The 12,890-nt window shown below is 40.7% G+C and overlaps 2 protein-coding genes across 3 annotated transcripts; both read left to right on the top strand.

Moving 5' to 3' along the window:
- Positions 1 to 4,220, top strand: ubl4a (ubiquitin like 4A). The gene is made up of 4 exons (XM_049579336.1): positions 1 to 183; positions 1,891 to 1,996; positions 2,105 to 2,316; positions 3,555 to 4,220. The coding sequence occupies exons 1-4, from the start codon at positions 136 to 138 to the stop codon at positions 3,660 to 3,662; spliced, it is 474 nt and encodes a 157-aa protein (XP_049435293.1). The 5' UTR covers positions 1 to 135; the 3' UTR covers positions 3,663 to 4,220.
- Positions 4,221 to 4,440: 220 nt separating this feature from the next.
- Positions 4,441 to 12,845, top strand: si:dkey-32e23.4 (dynamin-1-like protein). 2 transcript variants are annotated; one of them, XM_049579333.1, is made up of 18 exons: positions 4,441 to 4,619; positions 5,234 to 5,360; positions 5,537 to 5,678; positions 5,981 to 6,019; positions 6,236 to 6,282; positions 6,382 to 6,453; positions 6,548 to 6,634; positions 6,791 to 6,953; positions 7,513 to 7,633; positions 9,848 to 10,186; positions 10,610 to 10,730; positions 10,859 to 11,014; positions 11,115 to 11,204; positions 11,307 to 11,405; positions 11,598 to 11,714; positions 11,822 to 11,931; positions 12,056 to 12,215; positions 12,352 to 12,845. In XM_049579333.1, exons 2-18 carry the CDS (start codon positions 5,259 to 5,261, stop codon positions 12,406 to 12,408), a joined length of 2,022 nt encoding a protein of 673 aa, XP_049435290.1. In that variant the 5' UTR covers positions 4,441 to 4,619; positions 5,234 to 5,258; the 3' UTR covers positions 12,409 to 12,845. The 2 variants fall into 2 exon arrangements, with proteins under 2 accessions (XP_049435290.1, XP_049435291.1); XM_049579334.1 differs by lacking the exon at positions 5,981 to 6,019 and having other exon boundaries at positions 4,442 to 4,619.
- Positions 12,846 to 12,890: the final 45 nt, after the last annotated feature.

Raw genomic sequence — 12,890 nt, 5'->3', positions numbered from 1 at the left:
CCGGAGAAGAAGATGGGCCGTTGACAAGAGAAGAAACCCTGTGGCTATCTTGAGCTAGCTAAGTCACGTTATCTATACATTTAGTAGCTTAACCCGTGAACGTGTTGTTGTGTTTTGTTCAGGCTGTGATCGAAAATGATCCTCACCGTGAAACCGCTTCAAGGAAAAGAATGCAGCGTACAGGTGAGGAAAGCACTGCCGAGCTAGCTAGGTGCTAATAGCTAGCGGTAACTCCGACTCCCTAACGCTAGCTAACTAGCTTCTATAGGCAAGCTAGCTGGTTAGCCGACAGCGGTGGCTCTGACACAGGATGATCTACCAAACATATTTTGCCTGAGTCTAAACATTAGGTTGTCAGACTCCCCTCAGTGTAGCTTAGGTGGAGGTATTGTGGAGACTATTCTCCCACTGTTATGAATCGACGTTACTATAGCCAGCTTGTTAGCCACATCCTTGAGAAATACAGTGTTACGTTAACAATATGAGACAGTGGTTGAGTGGGAGCTCTGTTAAGTCCTTATTTGGTGGCTCTTGTCGAAAAGGGAAGTGACTTTGCAAATACTTCAATAAAGCAGTATTTAAGGAAAATGGTTTTGCCCAAGCAGCAATATAACTTAGCTTACTGGATTTTAATCAAATGAAACTTAAAATATTCCACAGTCTTAGCTAATTCATTAAAGGTCGATATAGTAAATGAAGCACACATTTAAAGAGTGTCAGAAATGTAGTAATAATAGATAATAAACTAAGCTGGAAGCTACATATAGGTTATGTCAAAGCTAGAATATCAAAGTTAAGTCAATTATTAGATCAAGTCAAAGATCTTCGTTCAACACCTTATATTGTTTCTTTATAGTCCCATACATAACGAACTAAGTGGGAGTGTAGGGATGCACTTATAACAAAAAACACAAATCCAATTTTCATCCTTCAAAAAAGAGCCATAGGAACTGTAAACAAAACCACTTTGTGTGTGAATAATCATTATAGATAGATGTTTTTTTTTTATTTTAAATATTAAAAGAGGGGGTAGAATTTGATAAGTATTCCCTTTATCCTACTCTGTTTTGGACATGACATACTTATGTTGCTTACTAAATATGTCCCTTGGTTATTTAGGTGTTGTATCTTACTTACATTTTTAATTTTTATTTTGCATGTTCAACATAACTCTAAATCTAAGTTACTAGGGCTAAGTTGTTTTTTCCTACTCTCAACAGCCTGTGATATTATCTGCTCACTATTAGGCTAGTCCTGGCGCCAGTGTGTGCCTCTCATGTTTTGAAATGATAATACTGTAAGGGGCACAAACTGGGGCTATACTGGGACAAGTATGACGTATGAGCCTTATCAACATAGTATGTGAGCCTAGGAACCGCTATAGTTTTTAGTATGAGTAGTATGCTACTGTAAAGCTCTGAGGTATTGTGTGTAAAACAATAATCATGCCTAGTATAGGTGATCTAAAGCATTTGATGATGTGTGTATCAAATGGGGAAGTATTACACATACTGGATGAAAGCGGAAGAGAAGTTATTCTAGATTCTATTATTTTAAAGAGAATCAGAGATCAAGACCATGCAATGCGTCTCCTGATTCTGAGCTGAAAGAACAAAAGTACTTGCCCACACTCTAGTATGCCTGTTATCAGCTATGTCTACAGTGTTTATTGGATAAATACTGTTCGCTATAGGCCAGTGGCTGTTTATTTTACAAAGGAGGAATGTGCTAAAGAAGCCATTTACCAAGACAGAGGTGCATTTGTCACTTGTGCATGTGAATTCCTCTTTAATCATTGGTTGAAATCAAAATACTCTTAGGCTAAAAAGAAGGAGAGAATGCTTTCCATATGTATTTTGGTGTGACTACATAATCATGTTGATTTTCCAGGTGACTGAAGATGAAAAGGTCTCCACAGTAAAGGAACTTGTGTCAGAACGTCTCAACATACCAGCAAACCAGCAGAGGTTGCTCTATAAAGGGAAAGCACTTGCAGGTAGATTTGCCAGTAGTCAAGTGTTTCATAAGCATCATGCATAACTGTAATTGCTTGATTCACCAAGCTAAAATTTTTGATGATTGCATACTATATTGCCTTCCTCAGATGAGCACAGACTGAGCGATTACTCCATTGGGCCAGAGGCTAAATTGAATCTGGTTATCCGTCCAGTGGGAGAGAGGACTGGAGCATCGGGGACATCTGCCAGCAGCAGCAGCAGCAGCACACAGGGGAGAGTGTGGCAGACTGTGTCCACTATCCTTGCTAGACACTTTAGTCCAGCAGACGCAGCAAAAGTACATGAACAGCTTATTAAGGTAATTAATAACTATAGTACAGTGCATTGTAATCTAAGATCAAAGCAGTCAGCATTTACTAATCCAATTTGATGTGGATATTTACAGTTTCCAAATTGTTAAATCTAATGTTTTGATTTGTTGCTTAAAACATTTAGAAGGGCAGCATCAAATGCTGATTTAAAGGTCCTTGGCCAAACTATATATGTTTCATGAACATGTGGGGATGAAGGCAAAACGTAGTGATGCTCTAGTAATATTTATTTTCTGGTATATTGACAGTGTAGATATTTGACTTTTTTTTAAACTAATCTTTCACCTCTCATTCTGTTGATATAAATGCTGCTTTCAGATTTAGGGACTGGATCCTCCAAAGTCTGAATACATCCTAGATCAAGTCTTCTCCAAATATAGCCAAGAAATGCAACCTTTTTTTGCCCAAATATGGAAGACACAACCAGTTTATCCTGCAAATCCCTCTGTGTCCCACAATCCATTGTGTGGTGGTCAGTTGTTCGATAGAGCATTCAGACATACCTCGTTCACTTATAAAATTGTAAAATGATCATATCATATCATAAAGTGCTCATATCACAGGAATGTATCACTTAAATTAGATAAATGTAATCCACTGCAAGGTCTCTGTAATAAAAGCCATGTAAAACTGCACTTTAGTTCTTAAAAGCACTGCATGTACTTACTGTATATCAAGTTGTATTGATTTGTTGTCATTTTGACATTAAATATTAATGTCAAATTCCTTATTACATTCACTTTGAATACATATTATTTATCGTCATTTTGTTTACAGGTTTTCTTGTGAAAGAATCATTTCATGGCGTCTCTGGAGATAAACTTGTTGGTTATTGATAATGCACTATTATTTTTGGTCTTTGTGAGACTAGACCTCATTTGTAAAGGGGAAGCAGGCTCAAGGATTCAGCTCCTAAACCTAAATTAGAACATAGCTAACAAATCAGTATCACAGACTTAATGGGATGTGAGCATAGCTCTGCTGTGTGCAGTTTACATTACCTTTTATTTCTTGCAATATTTATATTTTGTTGCTGTTTGTAGCTGCCAACATGAAATTACCTATATTAGACTTCAGGTCTGCATCACTCTAGACTAAGCAAACCTTCCCAGCTCATGCTTTATTGAAATTATAGCAATATCCCCACACACACAACATGGCTAAAATGAATTCTGCAGAATATATTTAACTTGCTGTTTATCAATATTTTATTTTTTTCTTCAAGGACTATGAACGCTCACTTCGACAACTTAGTCTCGACGACATTGAGCGCTTGGCAGGAAGACTTCTTCACCCAGACGGCGAGGGCATGGACCCTTCATACATGGACTAAGAGTGCCTAGCTGGAAGTTGCTTATTGTAATTGTCCTTTGAGAGGTGCTCCATGCTTGGAGGTCCATACAGTGTTTAGAGTGTGAGGCATGGAAAGTACAGTATCAGTTTTCTTGCAGAGAGCTCTAGCTGTGTGCCTAATCGATGACTGAGTGAGCACATATAACACTGACTGTTGTTTTTCAGCACTAGGGCTTTCTTATTCATGACCAAAGGATTTGGATAAGAAAACTTGGCAACTCTGAATTGGTCATTGATGTTGCAGTAATGACACAAGAACTGATCACGTAATATTTGAAAACAAAGGATCCATTTATGCTGTTGGTTTCGCATGATCTCTGGCTGCTACATCTCCAGGGGGACACTAACTTCCACTGGAGGGTTTTTGTTAGTAATGTCTGTGTTGAATGATAACTGGGTGTTTTCTTTTAATCATCCACGAGAAGGTTATACATGTTTTATTCCGTAACTAACTGATGTTTGTTGTATGATTTGTAAATAACATGTTTATATATACAGACATTAAACCACAGAAAACAGACAAGTGTAAATGTTTTTTTGTTTTGTTGTGTGCTGATATTTTATGTGAAGTTACATTTTATAAAATAACAATGAAGCTGCACTGGGAAATAAGTTTGTAGGGGAAGAAAGAAGTGGTTATAAATAAAAAAGGGGATGTTGAGTTTGGAGGGACTTTGGAAGGCGGGACCAACTGAGCGTCATTGTCTGTTTCCACCAATCAGGTGACGCTAACGCATATTAGTCATGTTGTTGGCCAATCAAATTGAAGAAGAGCAACACTAGTACCGCCTATGTTGTAAACTGACGGTTATTCCCTTGCTACTAATTTCGGATAGTAATTCGGATAAAATGCTGTGTTCTTGACTCTCGCGGTTTTTCTACGAATAATGAAGGGCAGACACGTTGAATAGGGAGGGATATTATTCGTTGGATATCGGTAAGGTCATAATGGAGCGTCGGTTTTACAGCGGCAAAGCTAGCGTTAGCACAAAGCTAGCGCATCTCTTTCACTTCCTGCTTGTACCGATTAGCTTTAGCCTGCTAGCATTAACTGGTAATACCGAGCCTGTCGGCCTACGCTGCTACATCATTTGTTGCCATGTAACTTAGACGTTAGGTCAGTGCCGTGATTGATGATTAATGGCCGGTTTATAGCTTGAAATGTAATGCTTTTAAATTTAATTTAATGTTAAAATTGTGAGGAGTCGACACAGTGTAGATTCAGCTGATGCTTGGGCGTTACACCCCTCTCATCAGGACCACTTCCCCTTGGCAAAGAAAGACTGATCACCTGATGGAATAACTGTAGCCTATCTCTTTTTTTGTATCTGTCATCTGCAGACGCAATTATTCCTCACAATGCCTTGTTCTTTTCTTGCTCAGAGTATAATGCAGCCAACTTGATTCACAGTGGGCTTTAGGGAACAGCATTTCCCAGCTAGCTGTAGTTCAAAGTTATTTTAGTTTTTTTAATGATTTAACATCACCTAAGCTACTTTGTTGTCATTTTTTCTGTCCATTCATGTTTGCTTTGTTTCACCAATGTTTTAGTAAGTGCACCCACTCCATTGGAAGGATGGAGACCCTAATTCCCACCATCAACCGGCTGCAGGAAGTCTTCCTCACAGTGGGTGCAGAGATCATACAGCTGCCCCAGATAGTCGTGGTTGGATCTCAGGTCAGTCAGAATAAACGTAAACATTATCTGTAACCCTTGCCTGGATTTCACTGTCGTTACTAAAACTGTAAGATCTCTAATCTGAGTTTGAGTTTTTGATTTAATCAGACTTTGAATGTATAAAGTGAATGTATCAGTGCAGGTGGAGACATTGCTGTCATTATGTGCCATAACAGAGCAGTGGAAAGAGCTCTGTGTTGGAGAGCCTGGTCGGACGGGATTTCCTGCCTCGGGGATCAGGAATAGTCACAAGACGACCTCTCGTGTTGCAACTTGTTAATGTTGCCCCTCTGAAGGAGAGACTGAAGACAGAGAGTGGTACCTTTACATTTATCCATTTATTCATATTTAAAATAACAGAGGAGTTGTTTTGATTGTCTTTGAAAATGCACAATCCAGTTTTGGTACAAGTTATAATCCACTGAATATCAGCATATCATAGTAGGACAGCAGGTTTATTCTTTCTTTTAAGGCATGGAGTCTGCTAGAAGTAGTTTCTGTGTGATTAGCACTTAAGCATGGCACTTTCACTCACTGTTTAAACTGCAAGCTACTTCTTGTAGAGCTTCTCTTTGCTAACATGTAGTCTTTCCTCCTCTTCTTCTTCACTACTCTTTCAGGAAATGGGGTTAAACAAAATGCCCAAATCAGCTACCCAGGTCTCTGTATATTTGGTCTGCATGGACTTGTCTTTGTTTAGCCACATCATTTATTCTGTGAATTCTCTCAAACATTTTGTTCGTTTCGAGCTTCATCTCTCCAGCATGATACCATCTGTCATCTTTTCTGTTTACATTATTTCTCCCCAAACTGTTTGTTTTATTTGCAGACATCTCTGTAAAATTACTTGCACTCACTCATATATGTTTGTTCAGGTGTCAAAGCTGAAGAATGGGGTACATTCCTGCATTGCAAGAATCAGGTACATTTATATAAAAGATTCGAATTATGTGCTCGCTGCCTTTGTCCCGTGTTATGTGCTGGGCTCAGTTGATGCATCAATCTCACACCTTTTTGACAGATCTTCACAGATTTTCAGGAAATTCGTCGGGAAATTGAAGCAGAGACTGAACGCAGTACGAGTGAAAACAAGGTGAAAATACAGCATTGATGTTAAGTTAGTGATGCCTTACATTTAGCTTTTTACGTTACATTCATGATTTTGTCTATTTTTTCATGTCCTACAGGGAATTAGTCCTGAGCCCATATATTTGAAGATTTTCTCCCCGAAAGTCCTTAATCTCACCCTGGTTGATTTACCTGGAATCACAAAGGTAAACCGAGCCACTTGATAATGATATTGATTTTGATTCATGTGGTCAAACCTATTGGCATCAAATTAAGATATTGTCATCATATCTGCAGTCATCACAGATTCACAGCAGCACTGCATCTGTGCTGTGCTCACTGTAACACTGTTGTTTTCTCAGGTTCCTGTTGGGGACCAGCCAGAGGACATTGAGGCACAAGTACAAGAGATGATCTTGTCCTTCATCTCCAATCCAAACTCCCTCATCCTCGCGGTGTCCCCTGCCAACTCTGACTTGGCCACCTCTGATGCTCTGAAATTGGCTCGTGAGGTTGATCCAGATGGTAGGATATTTTGCACACAGGCGCCTCTTCTCAGATTTAATTTTAATTTTCTTTCCTCTCCATCAGTGCTTATTACGTAACACACCTCAAGTAGAAATACCTTTTGAAATATTAAATGTGCATGAAGAATGCATTATCCTCAAGTCATTTCAGACTATTGGACCTGCCAGTCTTTACTGTTAAGAGCATTTTGACAGTTAATAGTTGCTTAGAAAATTAATGTTGCTGTCATGGTACACTCTGCAAAATAGCTTGATGAATGATGAGTATCCGACTGTAGTAATTGTCTAGGAGGTTGGCAATATGGTCTTAAAGTGCCTGTTGTACATCGATAGTATGCTAGTTAGCATATCTATATCTGGGGCCAAATGTTCCCCTGCCAGCGTCAGTCCTTTCCACACAGAGACTTGTGTCCTTATTTTATTCTATGATGTCCCACTGTATGCCTTCTTCCTGTTATTCTCAATATAAATGATTAAAAACTAAATTTTAGGACTGTTAATTGATCTTAGAAATGTAATCAAAGATCTGTGTGTGTGTGTGTGTGTGTGTGTTTCAGGTCGTCGTACACTGCTGGTGGTCAGTAAGTTGGACCTGATGGATGCAGGGACTGATGCTCTGGAGGTCCTTCTGGGTCGAGTCATTCCAGTCAGACTTGGGATTATCGGGGTTGTTAACAGGTTTGCAATAATACATTTGCTGATTATTTTCTTTTATCTTAGCTATGTAAAGTTTTTATGCTTCTGTGCTGGCGACAGCCGTGTCTAGCAGCAAGTTTTCAGCTTTTCATCCGTCCACCCGTCTGTCTATCAGCCCCATTCTTGTGAACGTGATATCTCAAGAAGGCCTTTAGGGTATTAGTTCGTCCACTTGCACTTAACAATGAAATGATTAGAATTTGTTGGTCAAAGGTCAGTGTGAACTCACAAATCATGTTTTTGGCCATAACTCGATCAAATTGATACACTAATTATGACAAAATTTCACATGAATGTCTAATAGGCCAAAATTATGGAGTGATGACATTTTATATCCATTAGGTCAAATGTCAGCTTCATTGTGACATTGTAATATTCTGCAAAACACTTTTCTGGTCATGATTATACATTATAACTCAGGAACAGAGGGGGAGACATTTTGTAAGATACTGAATTGGTGACAGTAATCTTTAGAGTCCATCTTAAAACTGTTCTTATTTTATAGATCTTCTGTGCTGCTGGGTTTTAGATGTGTGTGATGCATTTACACTTTAGAATATGTAGCTTCTCTGCAGCAACATCCATATTTAAAGGGAAAGTTCCGTTTTTTACAACCTGGACCTTATTTCTGGCATTAAATACGGTTGTTTACTCACCCAGATAAGTTTGGTGTCATTTGGAGTCCTTCGGAAGATATTTAGATCCGCGAGAGCCGCGTGCATCCATATAGTGGGAATGATCGGGACACCAACAATGAGGCTCTAAATAACACATTATCTGCTGCGAAACTTGTTCACTTCACCAATATGTTTTTATGAATCGGTAGAGTTGCTTGTCATCATCATCATCCGGGCCATTTATACTGACCTACTAACCTCTGACCTGGATAATGTCATCCAGGTGCGCGCGCTGCCGCACACCTGCAGCACAGCTTTGTTTACAACTGGAATTTGCTACTGTTAGTTTTTTTGAAACATGGCTGAATATTTGTCAGATTTTGAGGTTGTGGATGACGACTTTGAATATGATGGACGTCCTTACCATTTTGAGCCAGAGTATACGGATGAGAAGCTCTTTGAAAGGAGGATGCGGAGGCAGAGAGAGGAACAGCTGGCCAGAGAACAACAAACTGCTGCATGTCCGAGAATAGATGCTAACTGGTGGTGTTCTTGTGGACAGTGTTCCACTATGCCAACAGAGGAGGAATGCCTTTGTTGCTCCAAGTGGGATTTGAGGCCAGGAGATACACGTCTGGATGTCCCTAGAAATGACTGTCTCACAACTATAGAGGATTACACTTCTATGATCAACGGGGCTGTTGTAGAGACTTTTTTTTGTGTCACAAAAGTAAACTGGAAGACCCAGCCAAAGCCTGCAGGACCGAACGGGCAACTTTCAATTGAGAAAGTAGCCTACACAGCTGCATAAATTGTTTATTTTCCTTGAATTTGTTTGCTTGATAAGTAAATAACTATGAGCATTTACATTTCTTTAGTTTCTTCTCATCACTTGTGTAGAATGGCACACTGCACAAAAAGCAGAGGCACTTCTTATGCAAAACATGAATTTATTATTACATAGTGCTCAGTGACAAAAAGTGAGAAACAGAAAGGTGAACGTTTCAATGGTAAAGAGGATTGTCTTTACGAATTGCCTCTGGGTTTTTTTTTTTGTTTGTTTGTTTGTTTGTTTGTATTTTTTTTGCAGAGGTTAGTAGGTCAGTATAAATGACCCGGATGATGATGACAAACAACTCTAGCGATTCATATTCAAAAACATATTGGTTTCGCGGCAGATAATGTGTTATTTAGAGCCTCATTGTCGGTGTCCCGATCATTCCCACTATATGGATGTACGCGGCTCTCGTGGATCTAAATATCTTCCAAAGGACTCCAAATGACACCAAATTTATCTGGGTGAGTAAACAACCGTATTTAATGCCAGAAATAAGGTCCAGGTTGTAAAACACAGAACTTCCCCTTTAAAGTGTTGTTAACTGTAATGGCTACTCATGAGTCTGGACAAACACTGATGTAAACTGTAACTGCAATTTCACTGGTTTGTGGAGGCATACAAATGAGAGGCGATAATTCTATTTAGCCTTACAATACAGCAAGGTGGCAAATTGTTCATGTCCTTATTACCTTGATCATCTGATTACACTCCCTCTCTCTCCCTAATTGGTGATCCTCCTAGGAGCCAGCACGATATCAATACTCAGAAGAGCCTAGAGGACTCGATGAAGGATGAGCAGGCTTTCCTGCAGCGACACTACCCCTCGCTTGCCTCCCGCGCTGGCTCCCGCTATCTGGCCAAAACTCTCAGCAGGCTGCTCATGCACCACATCCGGGACTGCCTGCCAGAGCTCAAAACCCGAGTGACCGTACTGAGTGCCCAGTACCAGGCGCGACTCAATGGCTACGGCCAGCCAGTAGAAGACCACAGTGCCACACTGCTGCAGATTGTCACAAAGTTCGCCAGCGATTACTGCAACACCATTGAGGGAACTGCCAGATACATCCAGACCTCAGAGCTGTGAGTCTACTCACTACTCTATAGTAACAGGATCTAATATTGAATGACACATGCTTTTATGATGACAGCAACATTTATTTCATGTTTTAGTGAATTGTCTCAAATTTTTTTCAGGTTGTCATCTAATTTAGTATTTCTGTTGCACAACCCAGCATTTTACATTCATTGGTTCACAATGTATATCATGACGGTAATGTCCTTGGGGTAATGTAATTGTAAATTGAAGTGGTATCAGCATCTCCTGTTGGCACCCTCATCTCTACAGCTCTCTTGCCACAAGGCGATTAATTCATGTAAATGAGTAGGGAGCAAATATTGACCTTTTTTTGGTTGACTGCATTTAATTTTGGCGCGATTAGCATTGCCGACACAAAGCACTGAGAAACCGCGTTGGTGTCACAGCTGAAGCCTTCTCTTCTACAGCTGCGGGGGTGCTCGGATCTGTTACATATTCCATGAGACCTTTGGGCGCACTTTGCAGTCCATCGACCCCCTGGGAGGACTGACTGAGCTTGATATCCTCACTGCCATCCGCAATGCTACGGTGAGCTTCTCCTTACTTCTATTTGTGTAATTAGTTCAATCCAAATTCTAGTCAAGTTCTTTAGTTTGGAGGAATAGCTGATAAATTGTAGGACTGGTGTGTGTGTGTGTGTGTGATTTGCCCTGCAGGGTCCACGGCCAGCACTTTTTGTGCCTGAGGTGTCCTTTGAGTTGTTGGTGAAGCGGCAAATTAAGCGGCTGGAGGAGCCCAGTATGCGCTGCGTAGAGCTTGTTCATGAAGAGCTGCAGCGGATCATCCAGCACTGCTCCTCATTTAGCACACAGGTTGGCCTAAAGATGTTTTACACTTGATTGACTCCCTAAAACAAAGAAGCCGTAATTATGACAGCGACATGTTGAGAAAGTTTGTCTCTGTGTTTGCAAGGAGCTCCTGCGATTCCCCAAACTGCACGATTCCATTGTGGAAGTGGTGACTGGATTACTGAGGAAGCGTTTGCCGATTACTAATGAAATGGTAATCCACAGTTTAGCTAAAAATGATCTTCCTTGCTCATTTTAATAACTAACTGCTAAGTCCTGTTAACTGCCTGAGATTTATTTTGCTTTTTCTCTTTAGGTGCACAATTTAGTATCAATAGAGCTCGCCTACATCAACACAAAACATCCAGACTTCACAGATGCAGCGCAGGTCTCTGCATCTGTCAACAGTCAGCAGGTAGTTATTTGTCCCATACAGCAGGTACTCTCATTTATCATTTATTCTGCTAGGGTAAACAGCTGAAGCAAAAGCATTAACCATTATGTTTTCATGTCCAAGCATTACAGCCCTCTCATAGTCTGTAGTGGAATTCCAGACTCAGCCAAAATTGCTTTGACCCTTTGACTTCCTCGGGTTTCTTGCTGTCAGGCGGAAGCCCTTGATGGAGGGAAGCGCTGGAAGAACGAGAAGGTTGCAGAAGAGAGAATCCCGACTGCAGGCTTTGGCAGTCCCAGCAAAGGCCAGGCCATTAACCTCCTTGACACAGTGAGTGGTGGGATTAGCACTAGGACAAAACACTTAGCAGTGAATACATAGCACACTGTCAACATTTTTACTTTGCCCCTCTCTCTAACTCTTTCTCTCTGTGGCAGGCGGTGCCCGTATCCCGCAAGCTGAGCGCGAAGGAGCAGAGGGACTGTGAGGTCATCCAGCGCCTCATCAAGTGCTACTTCCTCATTGTCCGCAAAAGCATCCAGGACAGGTTCGACTGGAACAAATCCAGAACACCTGGGGGGAACATCCTCTCCTTTTTTTGTTGTTGTTAAACTCAATTGTTGTTAGTGATGCTGATTGTCTAACTTTATCTCGGGGCTGTGTGTCTGCAGTGTGCCCAAGACAGTGATGCACTTCCTGGTGAACTTTGTGAAAGAGCATCTGCAGAGTGAGCTGGTGGGTCAGCTTTACAAACAGCCACTGCTGCAGGAGCTGCTTATTGAGTCGCAGGACACGGCACAGCAGCGGACCGAGGTTGCTCAGATGCTTGAGGTAAAATTGGCTGATGCTTTTGTTCTCTGAATAGGCTGCGAGCATCACGAACAACAAGTCCTTTCTCTTTTTCTTTTATTTACTATTGTAAAGCCAGCGATTTAACTGCCCTCTTTATTTGTTTTTTCTTTCTCAGGCACTCAAGAAAGCGAATAACATCATCTCTGAGATCCGGGAAACTCATCTGTGGTAGCCAGAGGAAAGGAACATTTCCCTTGTCATAAGACAGCTTTGAGAGTATGAGAGTGTATGTGAGTTTACAGCACAGAGGGGGAGTTTTTGTGAGAGCGTGTGTGTGTGTATTTGTCTATGTGTGGCAGCACCACCGTTTTCTCATGGACCAATGACCATAGCACATTTAGATCTACTTTCTCCCGTCAGCTGTCACCCTGATCAGTACACTGGGACTGTTGCTTTTCACTGTGAACGTTGTGTAGCGAAAGAAATTGATTAAACACTCAGGCCGAAAGTGTTGCTGCAAAGTTGAAATGTGAAAGACACAGCCGCGAACAAAATCTTTTTGCATTATTTTGTGACAAAATGTTTGTTCTGTCGTGGGTTTGTTTGCTGTAAATATAAAATGTAGACTATATGTGAAGTATCAGAGTTCTCTAGGGTCTTTTTTTTTTTGTGGAATTAAAAACGTGTTCACAATTTACATTTCCACACTTTCCC

Source organism: Epinephelus fuscoguttatus, linkage group LG6, assembly GCF_011397635.1.
Source record: "Epinephelus fuscoguttatus linkage group LG6, E.fuscoguttatus.final_Chr_v1".
NCBI lineage: Eukaryota > Metazoa > Chordata > Actinopteri > Perciformes > Serranidae > Epinephelus > Epinephelus fuscoguttatus.
The sequence above is the reverse complement of the archived record's forward strand: the minus strand, read 5'-3'. Positions and strand labels throughout refer to the sequence as shown.